Raw genomic sequence first — 19,557 nt, forward strand, 5'->3', positions numbered from 1 at the left:
TTCGCAAGAGGGAAAGGGTCCCCCCCCTTTAAAAAAACAACACTTTAATGTATTGAGAATCTATCTTGAAGAAAACAGATGACCAAGGTGGAGTTACATTCCATCTGTATTGGCAAACACATGGAATATGCTTCTAGAATTGTGCCACAGCCTACAAGAGCGCAAGGAATAAATTAGGAAGCGTAAGTCTTCTCAAGAGCAGAATTAAGCTCCTGACCTCTTGATTGTTGGAGCTTGTGTCTGTTTGATGAAGGTCATGCTGGCAGCATTCTCTAGAGACAGAAGGGCAGACTTGATAAGCACATTGTACTTGATCTGGTGATTTGGCAGTGGGGTGGCGGCAGTGTTTTGAAAAAGTGAAGTGTTGCTTTGTTGAACGGTAACAGAGGAAGGTGGGGTGGTACCATGGACGTATCAGAATTTGTGTATCTGCATGTGGTTTTGCTCGGTCCACCTAATCATGGTGACGTTTTGTTTGTACGGGGGCAACAGTGTGATGCGGCAGCTAAAAAAGCCAATGCAATTCAGGGCTGCATCAATAGGAGTATAGCATCTAGATCAAGGGAAGTAATAGTGCCACTGTATTCTGCTCTGGTCAGACCTCACCTGGAGTACTGTGCCCAGTTCTGGGCACCACAGTTCAAGAAGGACACTGACCAACTGGAACGTGTCCAGAGGAGGGCAACCAAAATGGTCAAAGGCCTGGAAACGATGCCTTATGAGGAACGGCTAAGGGAGCTGGGCATGTTTAGCCTGGAGAAGAGGAGAATAAGGGGTGATATGATAGCCATGTTCAAATATATAAAATGATGTCACATAGAGGAGGGAGAAAGGTTGTTTTCTGCTGCTCCAGAGAAGCAATGGATCCAAACTACAAGAAAGAAGATTCCACCTAAACATTAGGAAGAACTTCCTGACAGTAAGAGCTGTTTGACAGTGGAATTTGCTGCCAAGGAGTGTGGTGGAGTCTCCTTCTTTGGAGGTCTTTAAGCAGAGGCTTGACAACCATATGTCAGGAGTGCTCTGATGGTGTTTCCTGCTTGGCAGGGGGTTGGACTCGATGGCCCTTGTGGTCTCTTCCAATTCTATGATTCTATGATGGGAGTAAAGCGAGGAACATGGTAAAATTATGAATGTTGTATGGCCTGAGTAGTGAACCCATAGCTCTCCAGATGTTTCAAAAAGCTTTTGATAAAGTCCCTCACTAAAGACTCCTAAATAAGCTTAGCAGCCATAGGATAAGTGGAGAGGTCCTCTTGTGGATCAGGAACTGGTTACACAGCAGGAAGCTGAGAGTGGGAAGAAGTGGGAAGTTCTCTCAAAGGAGGCATATAATACATGGGTTCCTCCAAGGATCTGTATTGAGTCTGGTCCTTTTTCACTTGTTCATAAAGGCTCCATAATTAGCGGTGAGCAGTGGAATGGGCTGGCTGAGTTTGTTGGCGAAACCAAATTGTCCAGGGTGATGAAAACAACAAAAAGCAGAATTGCGAGGAGCTCCAAAAAGATCCCTGAGAACTCCAAAAGCTGCAGCTCTTCTACATACATACATAGTTTTGTAACTTTCCACAGTTCAAACAGTGCTCAAGGCGACTCACAGCGTGAACAAAATGCATAGCTGCGACATAATTCTAAGTAGTCATAAACAATAAATAGAACATTGAAAAAATACAAAACCAAACTGGATAATTATTTCCACATAAATAACAACAAAATCTTTAAACAGATACAAAAGCCTAATAGCAACAGCAGCCACGCTCAACAAGAGTCAGCCACCCTCAACACCCCAGCCCAAGAGTCTTCAGCAGCCTCAGCTTTTGTAGCTGAAATCAGGGCCCCCGCCTCTCAGGCCAGGTGGAAAAGACCTATAAGAAGTAGTGAGGATGGAACCAGGTACCTTCTGGATGTGAAGCAAAAGCTGTTTACCACTGAGCTATGCCCCTCTCCAAAGCTGGCTGTGTTTAAAAAGTAAGACGTAATTAATTACCTTCTCTAACATTTCATGGTAAACTAAGATGAAACTGCCTAGAGGCTTGGAACTGTGCCACAGCGAGGTAGCTGCTACCCAAGCAGGTCTACTTGAAAGGGCCAGTGTAATAATGTCCGGTAATTCAGAAGACTATGAAGGTTGCGATGTCACCAGTTGTTGGGACACTCCCAGTTTCAGGTAGGGCATCCGCCAGAGCCAGACTAAGACATTTTGGTGCCTGAGGTGAACTACAAAACAACACACACCCCACTGTCAGGTAAGAAGTGGGGAGTGAAGATCTATATTGGGGGAAAGGGGGAGGGGATAAACTTTGACATTGGGATCTGCCACCCCTCTGGATCCTGCCACCTGAGGCTGTCGCCTCACCTTGCCGTATGTGTGGGCTGGCCCTGGCATCCACACCTTAGCGTGGATTTTTTTAAAATCCTAATTAGTAAAAATGAGATTCATGCAAAGTACTGGAAAATGTGATCTCTTGCTATAAAGTGTGGATAGGTTAATGCATCTCTTGAGTGGGAATAAAATAGAAAGCTGGTTTGAGTATTGTATGTTGCAAAGCTCCCTGGGCTGGATTCAGTGTCTCTTCTGCAAATGAAAAGGCCTTGAATGCTTGTGGAAGGGACTGGAATCCAGTAGAGATTGTTGCTGGGGGAAGGGGAGGTGCCGTTTTTCAATGAGGGTCCCTCAGCCCTCCAGAATAGTTCCATGTGATAATCATCCTGGGGGGTGGTTTCAGCTTAATAAATCTAACCCTTCCAAAAATAATAATAATTCCAAATGTTCTTGACATGTAATAAAGAGAAAACATTATTAGCTTAATTTTGCCTGTATGTGTGTCTGCAGTATACTAAAAGAAGTATAAATTATCATTTAGATTTTCCCCGCAGAATTTCCAGCAGTAAGCACAGCGGTCACCAGATGGTGCTAAAGCAACACATTTAGAGAACTGGCGATGAACATAATGCTGTTTGCTACTGTCTGATAAGTTCTGATGGTATTTATACTATTCGCGAGGGTTTCCTTGATTTGACTTGCAAAGCAAACAAGTTGCCGAGAATAACCGAGAAAGGAATAATAGTTGGTTGGTGTTCAAGTGAGTTTTATCTGACCACTTTCTGAGTTCCATTTTAGTGCGGGGGGGGGTGCAGGGGAGGAAGGAGAGAAATAGCCTCCTTCCCTTTTGCTTTCATTTATTTCTCAACAGCATCTATAGCTTTGGCCTACATGCCTGTCGACCAATGTGCACACCAGTTAGCATAGATTTATTGTACAGTGGTACCTCGGGTTACAGACGCTTCAGGTTACAGACTCCGCTAACCCAGAAATAGTACCTCGGGTTAAGAACTTTGCTTCAGGATGAGAACAGAAATGGTGTGGCGGCGGCGCACCGGCAGTGGCAGGCCCCATTAGCTAAAGTGGTACCTCAGGTTAAGAACAGTTTCTGGTTAAGAACAGACCTCCAGAACGAACCCGAGATACCACTGTATTTGTTTCGTTCCATTTATCAGCTGCTTCCTGCGTAGCGTCTCCAAGTGGATTTAATGATTAATAATAAAAGGTTGTACATTTTCCACATTGGATGGCAGGACTCTGTGCTGCATCCCAAACCGTGGATCTCCTTCCCGACAAGTATGCTTCTGGTAACTTCACTGTACCGCTTTGGGCAAATACCCCAAAGACACCCCTTTACTCTGATCTTTGACGCCTGAGTTGTATATTTTGTAATTGAAAGTTGATTTAAAGCAGGCTTCCTCAACCTCGGCCCTCTAGATGTTTTGAGACTACAATTCCCATCATCCCTGACCACTGGTCCTGCTAGCTAGGGATCATGGGAGTTGTAGTCCAACAACACCTGGGGACCCACAGGTTGAGAAAGGTTGCTGCAGATGTTTTGAGACTACAATTCCCATCATCCTTGGCCACTGGTCCTGCTAGCTAGGGATCATGGGAGTTGTAGGCCAAAAACATCTGGAGGGCTGAGGTTGAGGAAGCCTGGTTTTAATGTTGTAAGCTAGCCTGGGGCCTTAAGGTGGAGGGTGGGTAATTAAGATCATCTTCATCATTTGGTGGTAGCAAACTTCATACTACTGTATGAAGAAGTTATTCCACAGCTCCGGCCTTGCTGCTGTCCCGCCCCACCACAGTCCAGTCCAGGTAAACTGCCACGACTAGTGTTGGGAGGGTGACTCTCCAGCACACCATATGCTGCCATTTTTCACTGGATAAAACTATTACTGTTTATTTCACTTTACACCCCTCTTCCTTTGGAAGGAGCCCAGGATAATGCAATTAGGATCTTCAATCACCTATAATTAAACCTTACGTTTTACATATTTATTGCACAAAGTACTTTGCAATCCTCATTTCTTTCATTCTTCTGGGAAAAGTCTCTTCAGCCCCCCCCCCCCCAATTATTTTCATTGTATGGAATGGCACCTGAGATTGAAAACAGCATGTCCAAAAGAGAATGGTGGACATCATAGGATCTTTGTATTAGACTATAGGCCATTGCTGTGCAAGAATATGTAAGCTTTTTTTCATACCTAATTGTTCATCAAGCAGGACAAATTAATCACTTTGGAGTGAATTCTGTGTGCCGCAGAGTATTTTGCATTCTTCACAAATAGGAGTAAAAGACTTTCTGCTTCGCCTGTTTTATATATTTTAATTTTGAGAGGGCAACCAGCTATGAGTAAGATGTACAGAGAGTGCCAAATTCATGCTCAGTCCCCCCCCCGACTTTAAGTAAAGGGGGGGGGATGAAATAGATTAAAAATCCACATGAGACACGCTGTTTCCCCTATTCTTTTCTTAAATTTATGTAATATCACTGCCTTCCATATATTGAACTTCAAAGAAGAAAATGTATGGACCAAATTAATCCTAGAAACCTGATGACTTTAACTCTGCTCACGCTATCCCCTGAATTTGTTTCTAACAGCGCTCTTAAAATGTCGAGCCATTTGGTACTGCTTATTTATCATTTGTACAGATCTGTTAAAAGTGTGAAGGCCTTTACCTTTATCTCATTCCAGTCATCTGCTGGAACTGTTTACGTTTGTACCGATTGAGCCAGGATGATGCACATTGCAGTGAGAGGACTCTGAGCTTGGATCTTGACGCCAGGAACAGACTATTTTGAGGCCAGGGACAGCCATTATGAGGTTGACTTTTGTTCATATTTATCCTGTGGTTCCCTTCCAAGGAGCTCTGGTCTAGGATCACCCATGAGTTTTAACGGCTGTGGAACTAGTCCAACATTCTGGGCAGTCCAGCTCACCAATTATAACCTTATTATTCATAGACGGGGGGAATATGTGACTTCAGCCTTCCACGACACTTGATGTGTGGTGCCGACGTTTGTTTTGTTATCATTTAAAGAAGCCGTTTAAATATTGTTTACGCTTAATTAAAAGACAAATGTTTAAAAAGACATTTCTTGTGTGATTGTCACCAAGAATCAAACCTCAAAATCTCCATGCTCTTTGTAGCATTTAATATTCCTCTTCCTTTTGCTTCTGTTCTTTTCCTTCATCCTTCATGTGGCTCAGGAAGTGGGAGAAAGAAAAGAAAGGGACATTTATTTATTTTTATCCTCCCTTCACCACAAGATGCCAGGGCGAGTCACAATAAAGTATAATGAAGCATTAAGAACAGTTTCAGACAAATTACAGTCACAACTAGAGCTGGGTCCTAAATATATTTATTTCTTAAGTGGCAAAGAAGTGTGTTTTCAGCATATTACAAAAGCTGTATAATGATGGTGCCTGTTGCGTCTCTGTGGGGAGTGAATTCCACAATTTGGGGGCTGCCACAGATAAGGCTCTGTTGCAAATTAGACCAGACTCTGTTACATCCTTGAAAAGAAGTGGGAAACTTTTAGGTTGTCCTTTTGAGCAGACATAGACAGGGTGATGTCTTGCCTTATTCCACCTCGTGTCAGACACCGCCCAGAACAACAAGTTCCCCATCTGCGGCTCCTTGTAAAGCATACGGTGCATGAAGCATAGCAAAACTGACCAAGAATAAAATATACAAGATTCACCTAATCTGCACAGGCAACCATGCGTATGCAGTTCAGAAACAGATAAGATTTTATAGCCTTACTTATTATTTAACAGTGGGTGAAACGTGCCCCTCTGTTCATGCTGCCTCCTGTTTCGTGAGGGAGTTTTCCAATTTGAGTTGCAGTAAGTGTAATTACATCTGGGCTTGTGTGTGTGTGTGTGTGTGTGTGTGTGTGGTTGATTCTCAGCAAAAATTATAACAGTAGATTTTTCCTCTGGAAAATACCTCCTCAGTAATGCCTTTAATTTTCCTGACAGTTGCATGCAATATTTTGTCCCCACAAAAAGAAGAAAGCACAAACTTTCAAGATAGTATTTTGTGTCATATATACAGATACATATTTACAGATACAGTAAAGTGATTTCCCTGCCTGTATGTCAAGATCTCTTACAACCAGTAGAAACGGCACATAAATATATATATGTGCCGTTTCTACTGGTTGTAAGAGATCTTGACATACAGGCAGGGAAATCACTTTACTGTATCTGTAAATTTTTAAATACATTGTACGCTTTGCTTGAGAGCACACTCCATTTGTATCTGATATCATTTAAGTATTTTTTGCATATGTAAAAAAAGGCATGCAGATCTTGCAAATGCATTTTTCCACAGAGGTGCTTCTCCCCTTTTCTGACTCTGTTATTTTGTTTACTTTTAAGCAATTTATTTCTCCAATATCCTTTATTTAGAAGCTGGTAGTTTTCCTTGTGCTGTGCAGCAAGGTTAGCACCAGGAGCAAAATAATCAGTCTTCACTGATCTAATAAATGATTTAAAATATTCATGGTTGAAAATCAATAAGATACCGGTTATCTTGGATACCCGTTAAGTTGCTTTTTATGTCATTAATGAATAAATAAAAATTACTTCCAGACGACGGTCTTGAGAAAATCCAGGCATCATGTCATTGTGTAGATTTCTGATCCTATTCTTATGCTACTGTGAAGTAAAATGTGTTTAACTTGGATGGTGTTTTAACGTGGTTTATTTAAGAGACAAAATACACATTTGAAAATGTTTGCAGTCGTGTCCAAGTATAATTGACAAGAGTGTTGAGATAAATTACTAGGGAGGCAATTCCTCTTGTGCGTCCTAAGGAATATGATTTAAAACTTTTCTCTGCAAAACTTTTGGCATTATTGCCTGACCTCAGTCATGTCTATATATACACACACTGAATTTCAGCTAGAATAAGTAACCAGCAGTTTTAGCAATCTGGAGCATTTTCAAATGAGACTCCAAAAACTCATTTTTGTCTGGGAAAGTGTTGCTTGTAAATGCCATTAATGATGAATGGAATGCTGAAAAACGACTTTTTGAAACAGAATAAATATGTTTCAATTTGGGCTTTTCTTTTGTATTGGAGTCTTGAAAATGTTAGAGAGGTGATTTAAAAGCAAATTCGCTTCTAAGAAAACTAACCATCCACCTACTACTAAAGTTAATTCTCCCCTTCCCTCCCTCTCCATTTTTCAAACCTGTGAATCAGAGGAGGAGGCTTGCATTCTCAAGTTGCGTTGTTAGCGATCTGTGTTATAATTCAGAGCGTTCTGAAAGTGTGTTAATTGGTCTGGTTCCTGCCTGCCTTCCTTTCCGGCCAGGTACACCCATGTAATATGTCCATCCTAAAGCTAGTAGAGTTACCCACACATTTGATGTTGGGGTGGGGCTCTTGATCATTATTTACTTACTTCTCAAAGCTTCCTTCTCCATAAGTGATTTCTTGGCAACTTCCGCAGCTGTATGGAACGCGGACTTTGAATATATGAATAAAATTGAGCCCAATTGCCTCTGACCTGTAGATCTTTAAAGGGACTGGTTCTTTGCTACGAACAGAAATCTCATTGTCTCTCTCAATGTATTCAGTTGGAGGTTTTCGGTAGTAGGTGGGAACGAGTTCGTTTCCCCCCAGCTGATCCTCCCCTCAAGATTTCTCCGTTGGCCTGTTTCAAATACGATACAGCCTTGATCGCTATTTCAGTTCACCTTCATATCTCATTCTGATTCAAACTTTGGGGACATTTGAAGTGTGCCTAAGCAAAGGAAAGGTGATACTTCTGCCTTTTGGGGACTGGCAACTTCAGGTTTTAAAGCTGGCCTTGTATGTGATGTTGTGATGCTGGTACTTTTTAGAGAAGACAGTTGTGGGTGCGGATTGGGGGCTCTCTGTTAAGTCAGGATAGGAACAAAAATGATAGGTTTTATTCCAATGTTGCAAGCTGGTTTTGTGATTTAGGAACGCAGAAAAATGCATGTATATGAGTGTGTGAGAGAGGGAGGGGTAAGTAGCCCCACACTGAACTGGTGTGTGTGTTATTTTTGAATTTGAATGACAACTGACTTGAATAAAATTCCCAGGGCCACTTTTCATAATACACAGAACCATGTACAAATATTAATTAAGTGCAAAATAAAAAGGAGATAATTATGTGTCTGCTGTTTCACAGAAATGTGTAATAAATCAGTGTGCCCATCAAATGCACCCAAACTCTGAAGAGAAGTAGCTGACATTATATATTTTGCTTTATTCAGTAAAGTTGCTTTCGAGATTCGAAAGGAAAAAAAAAGACTGCTGACAACACTCCAGTTGGCTGTAATTTCCAATTTGTAATTTTAGAATTAATATGTTACAATTAGGAACTGAGTGGTTCTAGTTCTGGTGGGTGGGCCATGTTATGTCTCGTTACTCGTGTTATCTTAGCTTTTTATAAAATGTGCCCTAAATAAAGTTTATAGTGGAAAGAATGAAAAAATAGTTTTAGTGATTTCCAGTTTTCAAAGTTATTTACAACTCAATATCTCATTCAGTTGCATATGTAGATACTTTTATGACAGATACACACATTTTTATATGTGTTCAGAATGCTTTATGTGAAATAAGAATTGCTGTGAGGAGTACAAAGCCCAGTGTAAAAGATAGGATGCAGTCTTGCACAAGCCCAGTTGAAAACAGTGGAGCTTGTTCATATGTAAACAGCCTAAGATGGAGAAGGGAGATACAATTTTCAGATGGGAGGGGGAACAAAAACAACAGCACTTTTTCATTTACCTGTGACATATTGAAATCAAAGGAAAAGGTGGCATGGGTGAGAGGTGATGTGGAATATTACAGCTCCTAAATTTTTGAAATAAATATCTTATATTTCAGTTCAAGAACGTATGTTTAGGATCACAGCCCAAGATCACACAAAACTGTACTTTCATATAATGCATGATGCAGATTTTACAAGCGTTGAGCCTGTATCTTTATATTTTGTGTACCCATTATTAAGATTTTTTAAAAATGTCTTTTGTGTTGCAAGGTTTTAATGATTTGCTTTCTGTTTTGCAGCATTACCAACGAAGCAGGAGCCTCAATATACAGTGTTAGTCCAGAAGCTACCAAGGAGATGCCTGATTTAGATCCTAACCTACGAAGTGCAGGTAATTATTGGCCACTTCAGTATTTTCATGACACTCATAATGTATATATATGTACAACCACTTAAATAAGAGAAGATAATAGTACTCTTGTCACCCATAACTCTTTCTGAATTTCCTTTCATTATATCTTTTCCTCATCCTTGAAACTAATTATAAATTGAGAACTCTACTTACTGTAAATATGTAAATACTGTGATGACCTACTTGTTGCCTGGATTGAGCCATATAATTGGGATTCATGTCTCCCTCATATTTACATGATAGGAAACCAGCAGGTTTTTTCATTTATATAATGCCATATGTAGTATACTTACTGCCACGGGCATGTGACATATTGACTAATATATCTAATATGCTTGACAAGGCTGTATCTTGATAATTTGGTATCTGCTTCTTAGGTAGAAATAGCTCCAATAGGGAAATTAAACGAGGAATGACTGAATGTGATAGCTTTTACATAATTTATCTCTCTCTGGCTGTATTCGGGCATAAGATTAAACCTTGGTTTAACACTACATAAATGTACTCATCTTCCTCATGCTCTCTTATTCACCCTGTGTGTCTATCTTCTTGTCTTACGTGGCCAAGAGGAAGAATTTAGAAACTTTAAATAACCGCAGTATCTTGTTTCGTCTGAACTGGAGATTGTGGTTAAATGCTAACTATGGTTAATTTCAAAAGAAGCCAACTTCAAACCATGGGTTATGAAGCCAGCTTGTTGAAATTAACTATAGTTAGTGTTTAACCACAAGCCCAGATAGGACTAAATGACAAACAGAGTTCATTAAAAGCAAAATATTCCAAATGCTTTCTCTTGTGAATAGGTGGGAGGGGCTCATTCATGTAGTGCTAAACCGTGGTTTAGTGTTACGTCCAAACACATTCTCCCTGGATAAAGAAACCTGTTTCTCATTGAAGGGGGTATCAAAATTGCAAAGGTACTTCCAGAAGCTATTGGATATTGGTAAACACATTCTTTTTCTAAAAAGGGGACATTTTACCCTTCCATCATAACAGTGGCCAGCATAAAACAAGCCCAGACACAGATGGACTGTGGGAGTTGCAAGCCATCTCAGCTTGAGTGCTTTATACTGGCTGTATGTGGGAATGTCTCATTAACAATAATTTAACAGTCTTTGTAAAGGGAAAGTGGTGGTTTCCAGTAGCAACCTGATACATATCTGTACTTGCATAACACGAACTATGTTTACTGCTAATGATGTTTGAAGAACTTAATTTCTATGAATATTGATGCAATTTGACCAAATCTGCACTTCCCAGATTAGTGTGCAGAACAGGATAATGCTATCCTTTGAATTTTTCATTTTCCCAATTTTTTTGATACACTTTTGGGCTAAAAAAGTAAAGTACCAAAATGCATTGAAATTCATATTTTAGAATAAAATACATCTAGAAGTGTGAGCATTGAGCTATAATATGTTCTTTAACGTGAATTTGTGATAAATGCATATTATTATTATTATTGATTATTCGATTTACATACCACCCTTCATCAAAAGATCTCAGATTTAAATATGATTTAAATATGAGATTTAAATATGAACTTTCCTCTTTGTGTGGTTTTCTTAAAATAATAATAATAATAATAATAATTAAAAAAACAGGTTAATGCAGAAGCTAAACTTTGTAGACTTAGGTAAGAACACTTGGAAAATTGATTCAGACTAGAAATTAACTGATCTGTCCATTCTTGAGTACTACAGCTGAAAAATGTAATAATAATTTTGGGAACTTTTAGCTTTTCACATGTTTAATTTATAATGCCTTTAGATTGTTTCTAAACCAAACAAATACTTAGAACACAAAAAGTCAATCTATATATTTTTAACGTTAATACCGTCAAATAGGTTCATCTGTAGTTCCTGCTTATCTTTTATTTCTGATTTCTCTCCTCATCAGACTTTGTGCTTCTTATTCACCGCTTGCCAGAATCTATCATGTTTCTTCCTCTGTCTCACATCTCTGTGCTTTTCCTTTTATTTCTCCTTATCTACAGAACCATTTACCAGCCAATATTTATTCACTAAATTCTTCTCTTTTTTTTTAGAAACCCTAACCCTTAACTCTCCTTTAATTGAACTGCAATGTCCACTTATTTTATTGAAAGATTTTGCTTCCATATCCTCCAGTTGTGAGTTTCAATTCCATGTTATTTTGACTAACTTGCTCTTTATGTGAAGTACGCAGGGCCTTTGCTGTTTGTTTAGCACCCAGAATCTTCAAAAATCAATACTGTATTTCCTCAAAAATGGAGATGTGCAGAGTGTTTTGTCAAGTGGGTGGGGGGCAAAATATGAATAAATAGCAACTGCACGTGTGCAAAGTTTGGCAGGTTGCAATTCAAGGATGAGTTCACATGACCAGCTACAGTCTGGTTTGGAGAGCCACGTAAAATGTGGTCCTGCAGCCATATCGATAGAAGGAATGACTATCGCTCTTGCTGTGATAGTTCCTGAGGTGATGGTTGACATCCTCCAGTGCCGTTCATCCATCCCCTCCCTTAGTAAGTAGTAGCAGCAATAGTAGTAGTAGTAGTAGTAGTAGTAGTAGCAAGGTAAAGGTAAAGGGACCCCTGACCATTAGGTCCAGTCGTGGGCGAATCTGGGGTTGCGGCGCTCATCTCGTTTTACTGGCTGACGGAGCCGGCATACAGCTTCCGGGTCATGTGGCTAGCATGACAAAGCCGCTTCTGGTGAACCAGAGCAGCACACGGAAATGCCGTTTACTTTCCCGCAGGAGCGGTACCTATTTATCTACCTGCACTTCATGCTTTCAAACTGCTAGGTTGGCAGGAGCAGGGACTGAGCAACAGAAGCTCACCCCGTCGTGGGGATTCAAACTGCAAACCTTCTGATCGGCAAACCCTAGGCTCAGTAGTTTAGACCACAGTGCCACCCGCATCCCTATAATAATAATAATAGTAAGTTAGTAAGTAATAAGAAGTTATTATTTATACCCTGCCCATGTGGCTGGGTTTTCCCAGCCACTCTGGGCGGCTCCCATCAGAACATTAAAAACACAATAAAAGATTGAACATTAAAAACGTCCCTAAACAGGATTGCCTTCAGATTTCTCCTAAAAGTCAGATAGTTGTTTATTTCCTTGACATCTGATGGGAGGGAGTTCCACAAGGAAGGCATCACTACTGAGAAGGCCGTTTTGTTTCTACTTCCTACTGCTGCCATCAGCTCTCCTGACCTGTGGGCACGGTGCAGTCTTTGGAAAGACCATTCTCTATGCTTCCTTCTCCAGTTTTCGGGGAGGAGCTATTCCTTACCTCCTTCACTTTGCTAGGATCCATGGGTTGCAACCAGCTAAGCCGGGCATGGGGGAGCCTTCAGCTTGTTGACCTAAATACGCACCTAGTTTTAGAAGGGGAGAACAAGAAAAAAAAATTCTCTCCCTCTCTGCACAGCACCCCTTCAGCTAAGCGGCAGGAGAAGCAGAGCCACTTCCATTTCTCCTCCCACTTCGCTGAAGGGGTGCTGCGCAGAGAGGGAAAGCTGTGCAGCACCTCTCCAGCAAAGCAAAGCGAAGCCAGGAGAGCTCCGGAGGCTTCGCGTTGCTTTTGCTGAAGCCATGGAGCCTGCACTTGCTCCATAAGACGCACACACGTTTCCCCTTAATTTTTGGAGAGGAAAAAGTGTGTCTTATAGAGTGAAAAATACGATAGACCCCGTACAGGTCCTGCTTGGCCTGCGAGGATATTTCCCCAAAGCACACCTACCTGGTGCTATATGTGCCTAATTACAGTGCACGGTCGGGAGCCTTAACGTGTACTCTCATTTGCTCATTGAAAAAGGAGTCTTGCTCTCGCCTCTGGTCAGCTGGCTGTCGGTGAGAGCAAGCCCACTGGTATCAGCTGCCTTACAGAGTTTCTACAGGGAACCCCATAGGGCAACTGACACCTTCAAAAAATGGAGCTTGGACTCTGCACCTATCCAATGATAGGTGGTCAATTCAAGTCCTCTGGGACTGGCTTTGCTACTTCGTTCCCCGGTCCAATGCCTACACAGTCAGACTCAAAGCAGACTCTCTGAAATTGATGGACCCGTGTTAGTCGTGCCCGTTGGTCTACTCTGAGTAGGACTTTGTTGGATTCAGCCTCGTGATTCCAGGTTGAAGCTGCATGCTCTCACCATGTCAGACATTACACTTTGCCCTTTCTCCCAGCGGCTGCAAATATTCAAGGCAAAAGGTAGATGGACAGAGTTGAACGTGCATCTCAAAAATGGCACCAGCCAATCCGGCCCCTTGTAGCCTCAGGTGGCAGAAGTAGAACTGGTGGCAGCACTTGGGGGGCTCTATAAGGGCTGAACATTCACACACACACACACACACACACACACACACACACACACGAGGCCTGTAATTTCTTGCTCTCTGCAAGAATGCAATTTCCAGTTACAAATTTCATCATTACGTTTGCAGACAAATGTTGATTTGAAAAAGCCCTGAACTTAATACTATATGCAAATAATAATAGAATCTGTTCAAGTTGCTTGGAAGCTTATAATGAATAAAATGTTCATACATAGTTAGGGGGGCATTAAATGCCTGCCTCTCAGGAGAAGTGACAGCACTTGGCTGGTCATCATGTAGGTTTAGCGAGATGTCTAGTCTGGTGAGATTAGTTTCTGTGGTGATTTTGTTTTTGTTTTTTTCTTGTTTACTGGATCTCCATTTTGGTTTGGTAGGCCACGAGGTCACACTTAAATCGAGGAAATCTGACTTTTTCTCTTTTCGTTTTAATTGTGTTAATCGACGTCAAGTTCTGTGCCGGCGTGATTTAGTTCAGTACATTGAGACAACAACAGCAGCTGACAGCTGCATGATGAAGTGTGACATTTGGAATTAAAATAAAAGGTTTTGCAGGCGTTGCAGAAGATAGCTGTGATCCTAACCCGGTTTGCCACTTTAGCATTTCACTCAGTACAAAATAAGATAGTGAGGAGCAAGGGAGAATTAATCTGACAAAATAAAGTGAAGAGACCTGTATCTGCTAATAAAGAGTAGTTACATAAACTCAGTCAGAGGAGGCTTTTGTAAAATGAAGTTGTGCATTGTTTGGTAGCCTTTTTAGATCTATAATTCTGCTTCTGATCTATAATTCTGATTCCGATGATCTGTAATCTCTGTTAAAAGCCGCCTCTGCTTTTGTTCAGCATATCATATATTTTTTTAATGAAACCCACCAAAATCCAATTGTCTCAGCAAAAGGGGAAAGGGTTCTTTGTTGATTGGTTCATTGGCTGTTGTATATTTCAGCCAAATAAGACTGCTCTTATTGCTATTTTGAATGTAGGGAGCTGATGCAGAGAGATAGTGCATTGCCTCAGGTCAATTCAGATAGCGGGTGATGGCCTACATTGGTCCACGTAGCCCAATGTAATGGTCTGGAGCAATTGGCAACATTTATTCAGATGGGTGGATTCCTTCCGCCCCCGGGAGGGGGGGAGGCACCCTGCCTCAAATATTTTTTATTGGGGGGTTGGCAAGCGGCCTCCGCCCCTAGGAGTTGGCTCTTATGGGCTAAGGATTGTGTGACTCCTCTTCAACATGTTGCAATAGCTTCACTGTTAAGTATAGTCTGCTGGGTTATGCATATCAATTCCATTCAAATATATATTTCTCCTTTTAGCATAGGCACAAGAATCCTTGACCCTCAGCACAACTGATGTTAAGGCTGCAGTCCTGGCGTCCATTGAGTAGGGAGTAAGTCCCATCAATTTTAGAGATATGTTTTTGTGTAAACATACTTAGTCCTGCATGAGAAAGTGCTAAATATATTTATCTATCTGCAAGACCAGATTAGATCATGGGCTGAGTGGATTGCAACCCAGGGCCCCCTGTCTCAAGGGGCCACTAGTGTTCTAGGCCACCTTCAAAATATGATGTGTGTATAATTCTTACAGCGCATGTGTGTTTGCCTGTTTCTGCTGTGCCTTACCTATATAGAAACCTATATTATAAAACACTTGAACAACGTTTTCTCCAAATGGGTGCACAGATAAAATTATAGATAAAATGCAGCTAAAATGCAGAATCAGAAGAAAAACAGATATTCATAAAATTGGCTGCATTAAACAAAGATTAAAAAAACCCCTTAAATTGTGTGTCTGCGAAGGATTGCTAAAACTAAAAAAAGTTTTCAGTATTGCGTGTACCTGCCTAGTGCCAAGAGACAGGGAGTTACAAAACATGGGTGCTGCTGCACTAAAGGAATGAGTCCTTGCAAATGCAGAATGGGCAGGTGACACTCATCAAAAACATTGAGTAGTCAAATTATGAGCTATTAAGTGATATGTATGCAGGCAGGTGTGAAGCGGGCTCCTTAGAGTTGAATCACTAAGATTTTCTGTCCAGCGCTTTTGCTCGAGACTGAGCATACATAAAATTCCTTAGAGATGTTTTATTTAGCACAAATTCTATTTATTTGGCATTTTGTAGAGTACTGGAAGCAAAGAGGACAAGTCCTCTGCCCTGAGGAGCTTCCAGTCTACATTTTGATAGATGAAGAGCTGGGAAAGGGAAGGGAGGAAAGGGGGAGCCAAGGAGTTCAGTGAGCGATGGTAGGCAACTGCGGCTTGATGGATGACTATTTTAGTACAGTGTGTATCCCAAATGTTTTTGTTCACAGATTTGTAGACTTCTGAAAAAGAATGAAATCTCCCACTAATATGAAATCGCACAGATGAGTGTGTCATAATCCAGAGCAGCTGTTTGAGAGAAGGAGGGAAAGGAATTCCCTCCCCTCTTTTGCTTCTGTGTTGCCTTACAAAAAACCTTGACCAGCACGTTTCTTCCAGATGCTGGAGAAACACTGGTGATTCTTAATGGCTACTACTTAGAAGCAAAATCAGTTGATTCCTACGTGGAAGTAGTTTTAACCACCCTTAAGAATAGAAATGAGACAAGACAGACTTAATTGACTGTTTTTCAGGTAACTGGATTTTAGCTCAGAATTAAAGTCATAGTATTCGGGAGAGGGGTGAAAGCTATGCTTCTGCAATTCATACACCAAGGGCTTATTGAGCAAACTTCAGAGTCAATCAGCCAGACTGCATATTGTAAGAAAGTCCAGGGTATTATTGCTTGGTTCATGGGGGTGTTGTTGTTGTCCATTTTGGTCCCTTTAAGGGTCCCTTGGTGGAAATGAGAGCCAAAATCATTGCCTAAGAAATCCTCGGGGAATTTTTACTGACCACATTGCAACCCAACACAGCACATTCTATACTTCCTCAGACAATCCTTTTTGGTGTTGGGATGCAAGGCAGAAGTAACCAGTCTTTCTGGACCAGTGGGCACATTTTGAGAGAGAGAGATGGAGGTACCAGTTGCAAAATAGCTGGTATGGAGGTGGGCATGGCACAACACAAAATCAGAGAGATTTGCTTATCATGGGAAGTCAGCAATATCTTGCTGGTCCAGATTGTGAAGATCACACCACACTAACTCTCCTTTCACAGAAATTGCTTAGAAGATACCTGCCCATTTTGCCCCATAACTTCCTTTCTAGGAGGGCTAGAAACTTACATTTCCGAAACATGAAAGCCGAGAATCTGGGGCAGCTGATGAGGTGCACAAGCAAAAGCTGGAAAGAAGGCTTGATTGTTAAGTCACTCTTTAAGTTGTAGCCCTGTGAGGGGAATAGGGGTCTTCTAACAGCTCTCAGCACCCTTAACAAATGACATTTCCCAGGATTCTCTGGGAGAAGCCATGGCTGTTTAAAAATGGTATGATACTGCTTTAAATGCATAGTACAGATGGTGCCTAAGGCAACTGCAGGAGTCCCTGCGAAACAAGAGAAGCCAACACAGGCCCCTTCAGATGTTCTCAGACAACAGCTCCCATCATCCCTATTTGCCATGCTGTCTGGGGCTGATGAGAGCTGGGGTCCACGGCATCTGATGGGCACCATGTTGGCTGCCCCTGGTCTAGAGACACTTTCTGTGCAGCATTGTTCAGTGTTATATGTGTTATGGTTCCCTATGACAGGTCAAGTTGCCAAGTTCCTCAGAAATCCCTTGGCGCTATCGAGTTTTGTAAGGGAGCTTCTTGTCTTTAACTCTCCCCTATTTGTGATTTGCCACTGTGTTTCTCTGGACAGCAGCCATTGGGTGCAATCCAGAGAAAGTTAGCAGGCTCAAGTCCCATTGAAATTGATAGGACTCAAGTGCTTAATAGTGCAATTTCATCTCGCTGATTTCAATGTAATTTAAGCACGCTTGACTTTCCCTGGATTGTCTCCATTGTGCATTGGTGGTACTTTGAAGCATCGCACCAGTTCCATTTCTTAATACGAAAAATAAAATAAAAACTATTTTTTAGAAATAGCAAATGCAATATATCATCTGGGTTGCTTGCCACTGTTAACAGAGAGCGTGTTGACTGAGATAGACCCGATCCTGCACAGGCAATTCTTAGGGTTCTTTAAAAACTGTATTACACTGTTCAAATTCCTTTCACAACAAGGGGCAGTGCTGATTTGTATGATAGGCGTGAGAGAAAACATGTTGTCAGAAACAAAAGGCATTCTGAACTAACTTGGCTGTTTGTGTTATACAGACAACCACTGATCAAGTGGTGCATTTGCAGGAGATAAATCCTTTTTGAAATTAATGGGTCTCTTTCTCTCTCTAACCTGAAGCAACCGTGGAAGTGCCAAGTCTTGAAAGAATAAGCCTCCTTAAAACTGAGCTTGGCGATAGCTCTTACAATGAAATACAGTTATTGGGAAGATTGGCTCCATGCAGTTTGCTTGGCACCGGCTACGTTGATTCAGTTCTGTTTTGGGATACCCAGCGTAGTTTCAAAATGTCGCCTTTCCCCCTGACTTTTCTTTTTATGCTTCTTTTACCAAGCCTAGCCACTCGGTGTGCTTCATTGCATCAACTCACAGAAAGAAATATAGACAGGCCGCAGTACAAAGATTCCTTCTGACATGGAATAAGATAGGAAAGGGCATTTCCTCTTAACCGACAAGCGCATTTATACTAGCCTATGTCAAAAGAGATCTCCTTAGTATAGCTTGTCTGTATTACTTTTGTAAGTTAGTGCAACGAAGCACAGAGGGACACTTTCATTTTAATTTCCATTTCACCTATTAAAGCAGAGGCTGCACACTTTTTTCTGGTTTTGTTCCTACACTGCGATGCCTTCAAGATGAACTCGCTTTGCTCAAAAGCTAGTCAGAGCAGCCTGGGAGCCTGTGTCCAGCTTCAGAGCTGTCTCTTGTCTTGCCATGTGGCAGAAGTTAGTTGTTAGAATGTACCGTACATGGCATAATGTCTCTTCAAGCCAATTTCCCTTGGACTGATTTATAGTGAAATTGAGGGATGGAGTGTAGTTCAGTGTTAGATTATCGGCTTTGCATGCGGAACGTCCCAGGTTCAATGCAAAATGTTGCCTGAAAAGACTTCTGCCATAAACCATGGGCAGCTACTGCCAGTCAGTGTAGATGATATTGAGGTAGATGGACCAATGGCCTGACACAGTAAAAATCTCTCCCATAACCCATGTCCTGATCTCGTGAATTACCCAGTTCCAATTATCTCGGAAGCAAGTCTTCTATTCCTTCCTGAAAGAACGGCATTTCCATAAGCAAAACATGTATCTACTGCTATTTTCTTTGCTTGCTATGCATCTGGGCACCTCTTAATCTATAGTAACCAATTTTTTAATGGTGCCTGAGATGCAGGAGCAGGTATTCCTCAATGTGTGGATACAATTGAATGAACTGGACCGTTTCAAATGGCACTGATTTCAAAACTGCGGTGATTTCTTAGAATTCCTGATCAATGCTGAGTAGGAGGCTCCTGGTTTTAATTTATTTAAAAGAGTTGTACGTAGATGGTGCTTGTTAATTTACGCTGCTTTTCCTTCAAGGAGCACCAGGCAGCACATATAGTTCTCCTTCCCCTTATTTCATCCTCACAACAGCCTTATGCAGTGGATTATGCTGAGAGATGTTGATGCCCCCAGCTCACCCAGTGGGCTTCATTGCTAAGTAAAGATTTGACCCTGGGTCTCCCTGATCCTAGTCCTGCACCCTAA

At 41.4% G+C, this 19,557-nt stretch overlaps 1 protein-coding gene across 1 annotated transcript in view; it reads left to right on the top strand.

The window, feature by feature from the left end:
- Positions 1 to 19,557, top strand: part of SRBD1 (S1 RNA binding domain 1) — a 173,973-nt gene that overhangs the window by 58,447 nt on the left and 95,969 nt on the right. The window contains exon 15 of the mRNA XM_081903824.1: positions 9,389 to 9,480. Coding sequence (XP_081759950.1) covers positions 9,389 to 9,480 — 92 coding nt within the window. The remainder of the gene's footprint in view (positions 1 to 9,388; positions 9,481 to 19,557) is intronic.

The sequence above is a fragment of the Podarcis melisellensis genome (assembly GCF_964234715.1).
Source record: "Podarcis melisellensis genome assembly, chromosome: 3".
Classification (NCBI taxonomy): domain Eukaryota; kingdom Metazoa; phylum Chordata; class Lepidosauria; order Squamata; family Lacertidae; genus Podarcis; species Podarcis melisellensis.